This window comes from Cervus elaphus, chromosome X, assembly GCF_910594005.1.
Source record: "Cervus elaphus chromosome X, mCerEla1.1, whole genome shotgun sequence".
Taxonomy (NCBI): Eukaryota; Metazoa; Chordata; class Mammalia; order Artiodactyla; family Cervidae; genus Cervus; species Cervus elaphus.
In genome coordinates, this window is record NC_057848.1 from 117,346,499 (window position 1) to 117,361,903 (window position 15,405).

The 15,405-nt window shown below is 52.9% G+C and overlaps 1 protein-coding gene across 5 annotated transcripts; it reads left to right on the top strand.

Moving 5' to 3' along the window:
- The first annotated feature begins 3,161 nt into the window (after positions 1-3,161).
- CDK16 (cyclin dependent kinase 16) lies at positions 3,162-14,694 on the top strand. 5 transcript variants are annotated; one of them, XM_043895543.1, is made up of 16 exons: positions 3,162-3,461; positions 8,530-8,737; positions 9,345-9,478; positions 9,582-9,707; positions 9,794-9,850; positions 9,949-10,063; positions 10,750-10,844; positions 10,942-11,004; positions 11,257-11,380; positions 11,558-11,702; positions 11,811-11,908; positions 11,993-12,098; positions 12,180-12,222; positions 12,369-12,459; positions 13,245-13,322; positions 13,735-14,694. In XM_043895543.1, the coding sequence occupies exons 2-16, from the start codon at positions 8,536-8,538 to the stop codon at positions 13,773-13,775; spliced, it is 1,518 nt and encodes a 505-aa protein (XP_043751478.1). In that variant the 5' UTR covers positions 3,162-3,461; positions 8,530-8,535; the 3' UTR covers positions 13,776-14,694. The 5 variants fall into 5 exon arrangements, with proteins under 5 accessions (XP_043751478.1, XP_043751477.1, XP_043751480.1 ...); XM_043895542.1 differs by lacking the exon at positions 3,162-3,461 and adding an exon at positions 3,773-3,905; XM_043895545.1 differs by lacking the exon at positions 3,162-3,461 and adding an exon at positions 3,773-3,905 and having other exon boundaries at positions 11,582-11,702.
- The last annotated feature ends 711 nt before the right edge of the window (positions 14,695-15,405 follow it).

The window sequence follows — 15,405 nt, forward strand, 5'->3', positions numbered from 1 at the left end:
ACTTCCTGGAGCTGTGTAATTCATGTGGTAACCCAAAGGGCTCAGCCTCACCCCAGCTTCCAGCATCCCAGGCAGAGAAAATGTGGGAATTGTCATGTCTTCCCCGCTGTCCTTCCTGCTTAGGAAGAAGTGGCGGCATGGGTGAGGCCATAGAGAGCAGGTATCTAGGTCTCTGTGACCTCACTGGAGCTGGGTTCCAATTAGCCTTCTCCATCTCTAGCTCCTAACTCCCTGCCTTATTGATTTTGAGAGGTAGTAAAGAGTAGTGTTTGAACAAGTCCTTTAACTTCTCTAAACTTGCTCCTCCTCTGTGAAGGAAAACATATGGCAACCAGTCAGCCAGGGCTTGGTCACTGTGGCTTATGTCCTTGGGGAAGATCCCTTCCCACCTGGATCGAAGCACTCAGATCCTGGACAAGCCTTCAGCATCACAGTTCCCAGTGCCAGGAATTCCTTTGGTGCCCTTTGTTCAACTTCCCTGCTGAAGGGAGGGCTCAACAGCTCTGCTGGACTGAGGAATGCCAGTGTTTGTGCATACTTTGAAGTTTTGATGAAAATATTTGGCTGAGAACATCTGTGGAGGAAAAGCCTCTTTCCTGTCCCTCAGATCTGGGCTCCTTGTCATGAGGCTTCCCACCTGTGAGAGCCAGCTGTGGGTTGTTGATTGGTTAGAGCAGGCAGTAGGAGGCCCACTACAAACCCCACCAGGACTGCAGAACTTCCCACACTCTGTCTTAGGTCTTGGCTGAGCACATCAGACAGTTGAAAGCACCAGTCTGACTGGCCACGTGGTGCCAGAGGATGCCATTCATAACCACTGTCTTTCACCCAGCCAGACTTCCAACTTTTTCCTTTTCCATTTAGAAAGTCCTTCACTCAAACCTGAGTATTGGGAATTGCACAACTGGCCTGAACTTGACCTGACACCCATCACAGCCTGTCTGCACAACTCTTGCCTCCTGGGCCAGCTCTAGACCCCAAGCACAGCATATGCCCTTGCCTACCTCGCTCTGGTTACTTTTCTTGACCTTTGCTGCTTGGGTGACGTCATCCTTCCATACTTCCCTTCATTCTCCACCAGGACATTAGGGATTGAAGTGCTTTACCTCTGGGATCTGTTTACTGGTCATGCTGGCTGGCTAGGTCAAGTGGAGAGGTTTTCCCACTACAGGTACTTTGTCCATTATTGCTGCTCTAGAGTACCCCAAACACTCTGCACCTCTGTCCACTGTTTTCACTGTTGCAGCATCTGAGGTTTGCACACGAACTTGATTTCTCTGCTTCTAGTATCCTGGTACCTTTGTGGGTACTCTAGGCCTTGTTCACTGTACCCCCCTCAGCACAGCTCCTGGATCCCCTTGCTACCTAATTCACACAAGGTATGAGAACAGCTTCTTCATCAAGAACCCATGATTTCTGGTTGCATCTTTGTTGCCCACACATGCCATTTTACTTCTCTGTCATTTTTGCCTACCATTATAACACCAGCAAGATGGGAGACCAGGGCTCAGTGGGCAAGGTTTCCAGTCACTGCACTGAGCCCTCTGCACCCAGCAGGCACAAAGGACAGGGTAGGGACAAGGTTGTCTCTTGTCTCTGCCTAATACTATTTACCATCAGTCACTCAACAAACATTTGTCAACTGCTTACTGTGAGCCAGGCAGTATTGTAGGCATTGGAGACAGCAACAGATTAAAAAAATCCCTGTCCTGGGGTGGGAGGTGTGTGTGCATGCACATACTGGTGAGACTCAGACAGTAAACACAGTAAGTAAATTGCATGTTAGAAGTTGATCAGTGCAATTCAAAAGGTCTGTAGAGCCAGGTGTGGAGGTCTGGAATGATGGGGTGCAGGTAGGCATTTTTAAATAGGGGAGTCAGAGAAGGTTTTATGAAGACGGTGACATTAAAACAAGGACTTGAAGAGGATGAGGCATGTGAATATCTGAGGGAAGAGCATTCCAGGCAAAGGGAACAGCAAGTGCAAAGTCCCTGAGACTGGATTGTGCTTTATTCAGGAACAGCTAGGATAATAGTATGGCTGGAGTGGAGTGAGAAGGGTAAGAGATGAGGCCTGGGAAGTGGTAGACCTGAAAATCTGTTCTGAGGTGGACTTTTGTCAAGTATTTCCACTCACGACATGCTCTGGTAAATCCTTGTTTGTATGAACTGGTATGGCCAAGGGTATCATAAAGGGAAGCCCAGAAGAGGTGGGGAATATGGCTTTAGACTGTAAAGATGTGCAATGGAGTCTACCTCCATTTGAACTGGGCTTGGTGATAGTGTAGGAGTTTTCCAGGCAGAGAGGGGTAAGGGATTAATGCTTGACACACAACAGGCACCCAATAAATAGAAACCTGGACAGCTCAGGAGGTGGTGCAGGGGGGAGTCATGGGTGGGGCTCTGGTGGACCAGAAGAGGTAGTTGAGAGGGGGCAGTTCAGTTCAGTCACTCAGTTATGTCTGACTATTTGCAACCCCATGGACTGCAGCACGTCAGGCTTCCTGTCCATCACCAACTCCCGGAGCTTGCTCAAACTCCTGTCCATCGAGTCGGTGAAAGGTGGCAGTAAAACCCAATTTAGGGTGCAAGTCCTCGGGCGAAGGGAAAGAGACGTCCCCTTCCAAGTCAAAGCCCGAACCATGCCAAGTAATGCTCTCGCCCCTTTAAAGGTCCATCTTTCCCATCAGCCTAGGTTGCACCCTGTGAGCTTCGTTGATGGAGATGGGAGTGGCTAGAGGCGGAATGAAATTCGATTGAGCGATCTTTTGACCAATCCCCTTGCGAGGTATTCGACCTATCGTAAGAGGAGCTCAGGACAAAAAGGAGACTCGCCCCCTCCAAGGCAAAACCAATGAAAACCTGGTGGAGGCGTGGTCAGGACAGCGGAATCACGCCTCTCCAGGCAGGCCACGCCCTTCATTCTTGCTCAGCCTCACCCAAGGGAGCAAATCCGATTGCCTGGGCGACACCTCGAAGGGCGGGGCTGCAAACGTTCACAGTTGGAATGAGCTCGCGGTCTGGGAGGAAGGCGGGGGAGCTGCTGGGCGGGGCTAGACTCTCTCCTATCTAAGGTGGTAAATACCAATGATTCTCCAGGCCGCCTCTCCGAGAAAAGTCATCTCGCGAACCTTTAAAATCCCTGCCTCCCGAGACACCTCAGGGGGACTAGGACGGACTGCCTCATCTGTCTTTTTCCTCCTTGCAAAAGTCCCGTTTTCTATTATGGGGATGTACCAAGTGAGACCGAGTAGGGTGAGCGAGTGGTGACTGGCACGCTGGTCACTGGATGCTGCCCACTTCGGCGTTAGCAAACTTCTAGCAAGATCGCAACTCAGTACTAAATAATCTCTACACTTCCCGCTGGCGCCGTTCCAGGGCCAGCGCCACATTTCCCAGTGGGCGCGCAATGGCCGCGCCCCCTCCCGTTGCGGACGGGTCTTTTGGTACCTGCAGTCCGAGGTGAGTCCCCTCCTTCCCACTTCACCCTTTCCAGCGCGTGCGTGCGCATGCGCGGAGCGCGGCGCGCGCAGCGGTTTGGCCGTTGGCTGTTCGGCCCTGGGACTCGCTGCGTCTCCGTGAGCAGTAGGCTCTGAACCGCGAGCCGCCGTGAGCTCTCGGATTCCAGCCGGCGCCAGCGAGCCCGGGGGCATCGCCCGCAGCGGCCAAGCTCATGGCCGGCTGAGCGGGACGCCGCCTCCGCCTCAGCCACCGCCGCCGCCGCCGCCGCCGCCTCCTCCTCAGCCGGCGGCGGCCCGGGCCCAGCAGCCATGGCCGAAGACTACTGGGACGGGCGCCTGCGGCGAACTGGAGGAGAAGGAGGTCGTGCGGCCTCAGTCCGGGCCGCCACCCCAGGCGCCGCCGCGCCGGCCCCGCGGCACTGAGGTTGCTCGCGCGCCCCCGCCGGTGAGCGCGTTCACGAGGCATGGGGTGGGGGCTGCTCTTCTTCCTACAGAACCAACCGAGACCCCGGGCGGTGCCCAGGGGTCTGGGGTGCACCGCTGGCCTGTGCCCCCTCCCCCAGCGAGTTTCCCAGAATGCACCGGGGCGGGGGGGTCATTCAGGGCCTCACTGACCTTGGCCCCGCCCTGGGCCTGGTCTGGGAGCTAGGGATGAGAAGTACTATGGGTGCTAGTGGGGAGTAAGGTGATCGAAGGACCAGGGGGTGTGTAAATGGGTGGCAGAGTGGTGAAAGACTAGAGGTTTGCTCACGGGGGCCTCAGCTGTGAAGGGGTCGGAGCATGTGGTAATAAGTCTTACCGCTGTGTAAGGGTTTTAGGCTCAGTGTGTGCTAGCAGAGGGGCGGTGCTGGGCCCAAGGATGAATAACAAGGAAGAGGACGTCAGAGGAGTGCTGAGATATGCAAATGGGGTTATAGCTGTAGAAAGGCCCTGTGGGTGTTGCTGGTGGATAAGGTGGTAGAGGTGCCGGAAGGTTCGCTGGTGGGATTGGAGCTCTGAGGTCCTATGTGTGGTAAGGGAGTCACGATGGTGTTAACACTGTGTATTTGTCCATGAGGGACTGCAGGGTTTGAGGATACAGTGTGCTTATAGAGGACAGGGTCCAGTGTTGAGAGGGTGCCAGTGGGGGTCGTAGCTCTCAAGGGTATGTGCATATGGTAATAAAGGTCTGGGCAGTATAAGGCCCAGTATATTAATGAGGGCAAACCGGTGGAGACCTGAGCCCTGTGCTAATGGGTATCAGAATTGTGGATATATGTGTGTGGGGAGTGGGGATTGGTGGTGAGGGAAGAATCTTAGCATTGTAAGAGGTTCATTGTATTAAGGATCAAAATGGTGTGAGATGAGTATGTATCCATGAGGTCAGGGGATGTAAGATTGTGTGTATGTGTGTGTTAGACACTCAGTCGTGGCCTACTCTTTGCGACCCCTTGGATTGTAGCTCGCCAGGCTCCTCTGTCCATGGGGATTCTCAAGGATTCTCAAGTATTATTCTGGGGTGGGTTGCCATGCCCTTTTCCAGGGGATCTTCCCAACCCAGGGATCAAACCTGGGTCTCCCACATAGAAGGCAGATTCTTTACCATCTGAGCCACCAGGACGCCCTATAAAGAAGCAGGGTAATATATGAAGTTCTAGTGACTGCTCATGTGGGTTTAGTGACAGAGGTATGTAAATGTGTGTCAGTGTGGGGAGAATCAGTGCAGTATGAGTTCTGGAATATGCTTGTGAGTGTTGGAATATGCTAGTGAGTGTCAGAATATTGTAAAGATAGTGTGTTCCTGAGTGCCTGAGATTTGTTGAGGTTCCAGGGAGTGCTAATGGAGGATAGAGCTATGGAGAAGATCTTGTGTGCAATAAAGAAGAGAAGGGCTGTGAAGGGATCCAGTTGTCAACCAACGGGGTTATAGCTGTGGAGGAGTTGAAGCAAAGAGAAATAAAAGAATATGTGATGGTCTAGGTGTGCTAAAGTGGATTAGAGCCATGGAGGGCCGAAGTGTGCTACTGGGGTTCTGGGCTGGATGAAGATCTGTGTGTGCTAATGAGGGTCAGGCCATTATAGAACAGCGTGTTTGTGTGTCCCTGGAGAATGGGGCTGAGTATGGGTTCAGGGTGTGCTAATGGGAAGGCACTGTGAGGTCCGGTGCGTGTTAATAGGGGTCAGGGTGAAGTGAAGGTCCAGCCTGTGCTGATGGGAAGTGGGGGGACAGGGTAGTGGGAGGACCAGAAGACAACGTTAATAATGATCACAGCTGTAGAGAGGTCTGAGTGTGGGCAAAAACAGGTTCAGGGATCTGCAAGATTCACTTTGTGTTAATGGGATTCAGGGCAGTGTGAAGGTCCAGTGAGTGCTAATATAGGTTACTTTGTACAGCTGTAGAGGGTCCCAAGTGCATGTAAATAGGGATCATAATCTTGCTGGGGGAACAATGAGTGCTGTAGAGAAGCTAACAGGCAGCATGTGGTGCTAAGAGTTAACTTAGAGGAGCCGGCTGGGTGCTAACAGAGTTCAGTGTTCTGTTGAGGCTTTGTATGCTAATAGGGTCAAAGATAAATAGGGACGTTGCGGTGCTGTTGGCAGTTAAAATGCAGAGAAGACTTCCTGAGGGTCCAGTGTGTACTGAAGGAAGCAGGACACTGTGAGAGTCCAGTGTGTGCTTATGGGATGTGTCTGAACAGAATGAGGATGGTATGTTCCTATGGGAGTTACTAGAATGTGATAATTGTGTCCTCAGGGGCTGGTGTAATGTGAGGTGGTAAGTATCCTTGGGTATGAAAATATTTTGAGGATGGAAACATCCCCTTGGGGAGTCAAAAAGAACATGTGCCCTTTTTTGAGTGTGGTTGTGTATCTAGTTTCTTGCTTCCTCATTCACTATTCTAAAATCTAAAAATCTGAGAAAACTAAGATGATATTTAAAAGTTTTACTGCATGTTAATGTTCAAGTGTCTCTGCTCACAGGACCCTGTGCAGGGTCCCCCTGCTGGGGGCATTGTATGAAACACAGGTTTTATACCCCCATCTTCCTAAAATCTCCCCAAAACTAAGCCCTGGAACATGTCCAGCCCTTGGAGTTTCCACTTAGAGGTCATGGACCCATGGCTCCTTCTGGCTCCTTCTCATCCTCCATCCAGCCCTACTTACAATACACCCCCCCCCCAGATCCTCTATTCCCTTCCACAACAGGCAAAACAACTGGGTATCCATGCCGTATGGACAGACACAAGAGCATTTGGGGACTGGCCATTCTTCACCTTCCTCAGCCTCAGGTCCAGTGTTCACACTCCTGGGTCAGGATTTTTTTTTTTCCTCTTGTTATCCCAGGTTGGACTTCAGTCCTCTTTATTGAGGTCTTTTCTGCTAGGCTGGCCCCTCTACCCTTCTGGGGGTGATGAATTCAGACAGGCAGAAGTGGGGTGTGGGGACCGCTGGGGTAAGCACCTGATTTCACGGTAACAGATGATTCACTTATCTCCTCAAATCCAGCCCCAGCCCCAGCCTCCTATCTAGCTCTGCTTCCCTTGGGCCCAGGGCCATCTTAGGCCCTGCTGTGAGTCCAGATGGTCCCTGGGCCAGGTCTTTCCCCCTCCTTGCTGGCCCAGAGCCCAGGAGGAAGCAGAAGAAGGCCGGCCTAAGCCTTTTGGTGGCCCCGTTCCTGCCAGCAGCCCCATCTAGGTCATCATCTTGCCAATGCCAGTATCCCTGGGCCACCTTGTCTGGGGTGTTAATGAGTAGCAGGGACTCACCCTGACAAATGTTGGTCCTAGGTCCTTAGCTCCTGATTCATTAATTTTTGCCATGAGCACTTTTTGAGCACCTACTCTGTATCAGTCACTGTTCCAGGTCCTCAGGGTATAGCTGTGACCTAAACAGACATCCGTCTATCCTGGCAGAGCTAATCTTCTAGTTATGGTGGTGAGGAGACAGTAAAGAATAAAGAAACCAATAAGTAGATGGTGTCATTTCTGAGGAGATGATAAGTGCTGAGGGGACAATTGACAAGGTGAAGGGAGCTCAGGATGGTTCAGATTTTAAATAGGGTTATTCTTGGTTATCTATGAAAAAAAGTGATATTTGAGCAGTGGCCTAGAGGGGGTGAGCTACTTTAAAATCTAGGGAAAGAGTATTCTAGTACCGGGAACAGCTGTTGCAAAGGCCCTGAGGAGGGACTTTTGGGTGTGGTTGCAGAACAGCAATGAGCAGTGAGGTGAGGCCAGAAGGGTAGTAGTGTGAGTGGGGTAAGACCTTGAGGGCCACATGAAGGACTGAGACGTTTATTTGGGGTGATAAGGGACACATGGTACATTCTCAGCTAGACAAAAAAATGTGACCTGGCTTGTAAAAATCTCTGGGACCCTGTGGTCCAAACCTGATTGAACCTTTCCAGCAACTCTCAGGACAGCTGGTATACTTTGAGATCCCCCCACAACCGCACCCAGTGGTTGGGTCTGGGCAGGAAACCTCTCCCTCTCCCTGCACCCCTCATCGGGGTAGCCCAGTGGGGTAGTCCACTAGTCACCTTGACGATGGTTGCTGGGGGAGGTGAGAGGGACCTTGTGGCCACGAGGAGCGTTCTGCCTTGGCGGTTGGGGGTGATGTGGGGCTGGTGCCAGCGGAACATGCCATTGTATGGACATCCCTGGGGCCGTGTCAGTGGTCTCAGGGTCCTGAGAGAGGCCCCCACCTCACCAATGGCTGGGTCCATCAGTGCCGCTGCACCTGAGAATGCCTGCTGTAGAGCCCTCTGCTCCCACAGTGAGGCTGCCCCCAAAGAGGCCAACACTTCACCAGTTGTGCCCTTTCCCTCAGCCAGCCACCCAAGCCTTAGTACCCAGGTGGGCTCTTAGGAGCAGGGTCTCCTGGGGCTGGTTGGTGTAGGTGGCAGGCACTGACCGAGATCTCCATCCATGCCAGGTTTCCAGGAATCCTGTGTGATTCCAGGGTTCCACAGTGTTTGGGTGGGCACTGCCGCAGGTTCCTGTCAGTGCACCTCACTGGGTTTTAGGGGGCCCATGGGGGTCAGGCAACTGCTAGGGTGGGACCCATTCCCGTCCCTACCCCCTGCTCAGGTCGCCATGGATCGGATGAAGAAGATCAAACGGCAGCTGTCAATGACACTCCGAGGGGGCCGAGGTATAGATAAGACCAATGGTGCCCCTGAACAGATAGGCCTGGATGAGAGTGGCGGGGGCGGCGGCAGTGACCTTGGAGAGGCCCCCACACGTGCTGCCCCTGGGGAACCTCGCTCTGTGCGGGGCCCACTCAGCTCTGCACCAGGTGGGTCCACTGACCATTCCCGCTCCTAGCCTGGTCCCCAGGGGTGCTGCCTGCCAACTGATTTCTTCTTAGACTTGTATTATTTTCACTTTCCTTTCTCCATTTTCTCCCCCACCTCTACCATCCTTGCTCAACACCCTCTCTCTATTGTCCATCTGTGCCCCTTTCCTTGGCTTTGTGCCCAGGTCTCAGGGGGAGGAAGGGTGCCCCGCCTGCCACAGCTGCCCCAAGCCTCCCTCTGCCCTTCTGCGCTCTGTGACAGCCCCTTCAGGCCTCCTGGCACCTGCCTGCCCCAGGCCTGCCTTCCCAGGGCATTCGGCTACTTCTGCCGCTGCCTGCCCACTGGCCCTGGGCAAGCCACAGTCTCAGCTCGCCGCTGACACGGGGTGCTCCACTAGGTGACTATTGCCCCCCCTGCCCAATTCAACCTGTTTTGACCTGTGTGAACCTCCCGGGGCCTTCCCACCCTCTTCCCTGAGGAACTCCAGGCTGCTCTGGAGTCCATGTGCGTACATGTGTGATGAGGGAATGTGTTATGAGGGTGGGGGGATTTGTCCTGGGGCTTCTGAGCCCACCTGGTGTGCCCTCCCCCTGTCCCCACTACCAGAGATTGTGCATGAGGACTTGAAGATGGGGTCTGACGGGGAAAGTGACCAGGCTTCAGCCACGTCCTCCGATGAGGTGCAGTCACCAGTGAGGGTGCGCATGCGCAACCATCCCCCACGCAAGATCTCCACTGAGGTGCTTAACTCCCTGTCCGGGCAGTGGCGGGGCTGGAAAAAAAGGGTTGGATCTGGAGATTTGTAGCTGATGGTCCTGTTTCTTCCCCCATCTTGCCTGCTAGGACATCAACAAGCGCCTATCACTACCAGCTGACATCCGGCTGCCTGAGGGCTACCTTGAGAAGCTGACCCTCAACAGCCCCATCTTTGACAAGCCCCTCAGCCGCCGTCTCCGCCGCGTCAGCCTGGTGAGCATCTTCTGTTCCTGTCCTCCTTTTCCTCCTCCCAGTCCCTTCCGCTGAGCCTACTTCAGTCTGCATCCTTTACCTGACAGTCTGAGATCGGCTTTGGGAAACTGGAGACCTACATCAAGCTGGACAAGCTGGGAGAGGTGAGAGACAGCCAGGAGACCCATGGTAAGGCTGGGGTTCAGTGGGAACTCCCTGTAGCCTCATAGCTTCTCTCCTGTCACTCTTCCTCACATTCCAGGGTACCTATGCCACTGTCTACAAAGGCAAAAGCAAGCTCACAGACAACCTTGTGGCACTCAAGGAGATCAGACTGGAACACGAAGAGGGGGCACCCTGCACCGCCATCCGGGAAGGTACAGGTCCCACCCCATCTGTTGCAGGCTTCCCAGGCTCTCCCCATGGTGTGTATGTGCACATGCACACCCATAGTGAGGACAGGATTGGGAGTTCTGGGACTTCTCTCGTGGTGCTCTGGGCTTCATGAAAAAGTGCTCATCACCCACATATCCAGATAATAAATTAGGGTAACCAGGAGTCTTCCTATGTTGAGAAGAGGCAGATAAATTGTTTGCTTTGATTCTTGGAATATCCCTGGAGTGCTAATCAGTTTACTTGACACAATAGTTTCTAGTCAGAAAATCACATGGAATGAGTCTGAACTGTATAGAAATTGAGTGTACAAACTCATTTTTACATGAAGCTGCAGGTCTGTATACTGAGGGTTGGAATAAGGGCCCTTTCCAAAACCAAAAACTGGTTGTGAAGATCTAGTGTCATGTAAGCCTAAGGCTGCGATCCCAGGTTCTGGCTCTGTACTGTTCTCTTGAGCCTTAGTTTCCATGTCTGGAACTTGGGGACACACCTTCTTCCTGATAGCAGGTGGGTTGGAGCTGGGTTGGAGTGGACTGTGAGCCACCATCTCAAACCACACAGGGAAAGGAGGAAACCCTGGGCTTGACCCCATCTAGTCCTCTTCCTCGCCTCTGTCCTGAGCATGGGCCTTGACTCTTCCCCTGTCCCAACTCCCTGCTTCCTGCAGTGTCCCTGCTCAAGGACCTCAAACACGCCAACATCGTCACACTACACGACATTATTCACACGGAGAAGTCCCTCACCCTTGTCTTTGAGTACCTGGTAAGGTTGGGTGGCCATGGGTCCTGGGGGAGGTGGGGAGATGGCCAGGAGCCACAGGATGTGACCCTCTTTCCTCTACCTGCTCTTCTTTCCTCAGGACAAGGACCTGAAGCAGTACCTGGATGACTGTGGGAACATCATCAACATGCACAATGTGAAAGTGGGTGTGGGGCAGGAAGCAGGGGCACAAGGGGGCCCCCCACTCACCCACTCCACCCCACAAATCTCCCAGAAACAGATGTTTCCCGTTTGGCTTTTTGCTGGGAGCCCTTGAAGGGCATTGGGACCCTATCCTCTATTTGTGAGACAAGGCTCTGGGCTCAGTGCTTGTGCTTGGGAGGGAGAGCAGTGCCTGCTTGGGGTCAGGCTGCTGCAACTCTTTGACCTCTGCCTGCCGTTCCTGGGTCCCCAGCTGTTCCTGTTCCAGCTGCTCCGTGGCCTGGCCTACTGCCACCGGCAGAAGGTGCTACACCGAGACCTCAAGCCACAGAACCTACTCATCAATGAGCGAGGAGAGCTCAAGCTGGCCGACTTCGGTACCCCTGGCCTCCCCCTTCATCCCAGTGATCCCCCAACCTTACTCTCCCAGCCCCTCCTTCCCTCTGACCACCTCGTCTCAGTCCCTCCCCTTCAGCCTCTCTAGGCTTCACTTGGGAAGCCCTCAGTCCCAACCACATTCTCCCCCAGACAGCCCATGATATCCTCAATTCCAGCTGCTCATTATCTCCACCTACCAGGCCTGGCCCGGGCCAAGTCAATTCCGACGAAGACCTACTCCAACGAGGTGGTAACACTGTGGTACCGGCCCCCTGACATCCTGCTCGGGTCCACGGACTACTCCACTCAGATTGACATGTGGTAAGGACAGGCTGAAGTGTGGCAGGGGCCACGCAGTAAGGGGAGTGGCTTGGTCACAACAGCCAACCAGCCAACTACCTGCTTATTCACTGTGCTCTCCCTGCCCAGGGGTGTGGGCTGCATCTTCTATGAGATGGCCACGGGCCGGCCCCTCTTCCCAGGCTCCACAGTGGAGGAGCAGCTGCACTTCATCTTCCGCATCTTGGGTAAGGAGGCATGAGCCCTAGGGGCTGTGGGGACATGTAGGGAGGCCCTGTGAGATGCTTAGGATAACTCCGCTTCCCCGCCAGGAACCCCAAATGAAGATACATGGCCAGGCATCCTGTCCAATGAAGAGTTCAGGACATACAACTACCCCAAGTACCGAGCTGAGGCCCTTTTGAGCCATGCACCCCGGTGAGGCTGGTGGGTGGGTGGCTGTTAGGGGCCAGAGTACCCAAACTCAGTTTAAAACAGGTCCCCTTGTCCTTGAGGTAGAATTGACAGCGACGGGGCTGACCTCCTCACCAAGCTGCTGCAGGTGAGACCACCTTCCTGGGCCACCCTAGGGGCCTAGCGGATTCCAGGTGTGGGGAAACAGAGCTACAGGGGCAGGGTCTGGGGTGGGGAGGAAGAGAAGCCTACTTGTTGAAGTGTCAATACTCCCCCACCCCAACACACACTCAGTTTGAAGGTCGCAATCGGATCTCCGCAGAGGATGCCATGAAACATCCATTCTTCCTCAGTCTGGGGGATCGGATCCACAAACTTCCTGACAGTGAGTGGGGCTGGGGAATGGACCAGCTGGTGGGGGGCTTTGTGGAACAGGATTGCTGCAGATAGCTGGGCAGTTGTGTTGAGCTCTAGCTGTGCCACGTCTGATGGGGTGAGGCATATGCCCTTGTTCACATATGTGATATGTTGTATTTTATAAAAAAAGTTTTTTAGCTTTCAGTTTCTTTTACCTCATGGAAATTTTCAAACATAAAACCTGACAGAACATCCATCACTTTACCTTAAAATCCCATATATTTATATATTAAACCAAGTAATATGGTCTATTATATATTGAACTAAATAATAAGTCCCCAAGTACTCCAACAAGTGATCAATTCATGGCCAGAGTGGTTTTATCTATATTCACTCTGATTATTTTAAATCAAGTCTCAGATCCATCATTCATCTATATACAACTTTAGCATGTACCTCTGAAATATTTTCTTAAGCACAACAATAATACAACGATCACACTAAAAAAAACCAAAAAACATTGGATTAATCTCAGTCACAACCCAAACATCATCCATCATCTAGACTTAACAGGTGGTAATTGCAATACCACTATTACACTTGACAAAATTACTAATTTCTCAGTGTCATGTAATAGTCTACATTCCATCTTCCCTAGTGGTAGCTGGTTTGTGTGTGGGATTATTTGGCTGATGAAAGTCAAGACTCAAAGAAAAGGCAGCTTTTTCTAACTGCCCTGATGGGGCCACACAGGAGGTGGTCCTGGATGGCCTCATGGGTCCTGCCCCACTTCTGTCTCTCCTCCACCCACAGCTACTTCCATATTTGCACTAAAGGAGATCCAGCTACAAAAGGAGGCCAGCATTCGATCTTCGTCAATGCCTGACTCAGGTAGGTGTAGGTGTGACCCTTGCCCTCTTCCCTGCCCCCTGGCCCCCATCCACTTGCCTGCTTGCTCACCAACAGCCATCCGCTCTGCTTTCCCCTGCAGGCAGGCCAGCTTATCGAGTGGTGGACACCGAATTCTAAGCCACAGACCGAGGCCCCAGCAGGCAGCAGCTGGAGGGATGCCACACCCCCACAGGGCAGCCCCCAACTGCATCCTCCCTGCTTGCTGCCTGCCTACCTGCCTGACTCATGCTCCCATGCCCACATGTCCCCTGCTGCCTGTCTGAACACCTGACCATTGGCCTGTTGGCCCACCCATTGGCCTGTCTGCTGGGTGCTAACAAAGCTCTCATCGCTCCTTCTCCTGGTCTGTCTATCTGTCTATATGTGTCTCTTTCTCTCTCTGTCTTGGTAGTTGCCGGTGGACAGCGTGGCCGTGCCAGCCTCCCACACTGAGGCCAGGCCTAGACCCCTCCCCATCATACCCTCCCCCAGGACCACTACCCCATGGCCAACCAGGGGTCTGGAGCTAGCCCAGGCTGGGGATCTCGACTCAGACAAGTCATGGTGATGCCTTGGGTCTGAGGCTCCCCTTCCTGCTTTCCTGCCTCATGTTGTGTGGGCCTTGTTTGTTTGTTTCATTCATTGTTGTTTTTTTAATTATTTTAAATGAGGTTTTCATTTTTTAAATGCAATATCTCTGTATACAGACTGCTGGGCCCCACTCACTGTGTGTGGCCCTCCCACAGTATTTTGTGCAATGAAGCCCTGCTCCCAGCCTTTTCATGGCAGGGACATAGTCCCTATTCAAAACCCTGATCATCACCAGACCCTGGGGTCAGCTAAGGGAAAGCATGCCTTGGCAACTCGCCTTCCAACCCCCACCTGCCATCCCCAGCCGCAGGGGGACTTGGGGACTACTGGAGACTCTCTGGGAGATGGATGAGGTGGGGGGCCCCCACTCTTTCCCTCCTGCAGTCCCATAGCTGGGGCTTCCTTCTCAGGGTCTCCCTAGCCCAGCCCTCCTGCCCCCATCCTGCACGGTGCTGTTGAGTAGGGGCCCTGCCAGGAACTGACCAACTCAGTGATGGAGCCATAGTGTGCATATGTGCACAAGCAGGGACAGAGGGGCGCATGGGAGGTTGTGCCCAGGCATTACCCCCTATCCTCTGGGGAAAGTGAGACAGGGCAGGGACAGTCTCTGGGGTCAATCCCCAGATGGGTGGTTACCTTCCCTTCCTCCACTCTAAACCCTGGGGCCCTCAAATGGGGTGGGAGGGCAGGGGCAGGGGCCCTCCTAGGGGAGTTGGGAGGGGTGGGTTCCTGAATGCACCATAATCGCTGTATGAAATATTAAAAAGTCTAAAGTGAAAAACCTGATTGCAAATCCCTGTGGGGGTGGGCTCAACCCAGGGTGAGTACTGGGACCTTGGAGAATTCACACTTGGTGCCTATTGTCTAGAAGAGCACTGCTAGTGGGCCAGGGATATGTCAGGACTATGAAAAAGCATCTGAGGGGTTGCGCATATCATGGTGGAACATTGAGTTGAAGCAGGTAGGGCAGGCTGTATAGAGGATGGGCTAAGGATTGAGCAGAGAGGAGTTAGATTTACCCCAGAATATGAGGAAACCAGATAGAAGATAGACTGTTAGGTATGGAGAGGCTGTTTCTTTGAAAGACACTTAGAAGGCCCAATAAAACCAGGATTTGGGGAGATAAGGCAGAGAAACCCAGTATGACTAACATGTTTAGCTGGGACCATGAGGCAGGCCAGTTGGAATATGATACAGTAGATTTTAAACCACAGAGAAGATAGGGGAATCTTTTTAATACTTGGGTCAAATTTAGGACTAGGACCATTGATGGAAGTTTAAGTTATTGGTATCCAGGAAGTAATGGAAACCATGGACATGTACGAGATGACTGTGGAAAGAATGCAATGGTTTGTGAGAAGTCTATAGGTAGCCTGGGACTCAAGTTGAGGCTTTGATTTCCTCTGTCCTGGGAGTTCTAACCCCTGTCCACCATCTTGAGCAAAGCCTAGGATAGATTTCCAGGCAGAAGACGTGGGGTGGGCAGGGCCTG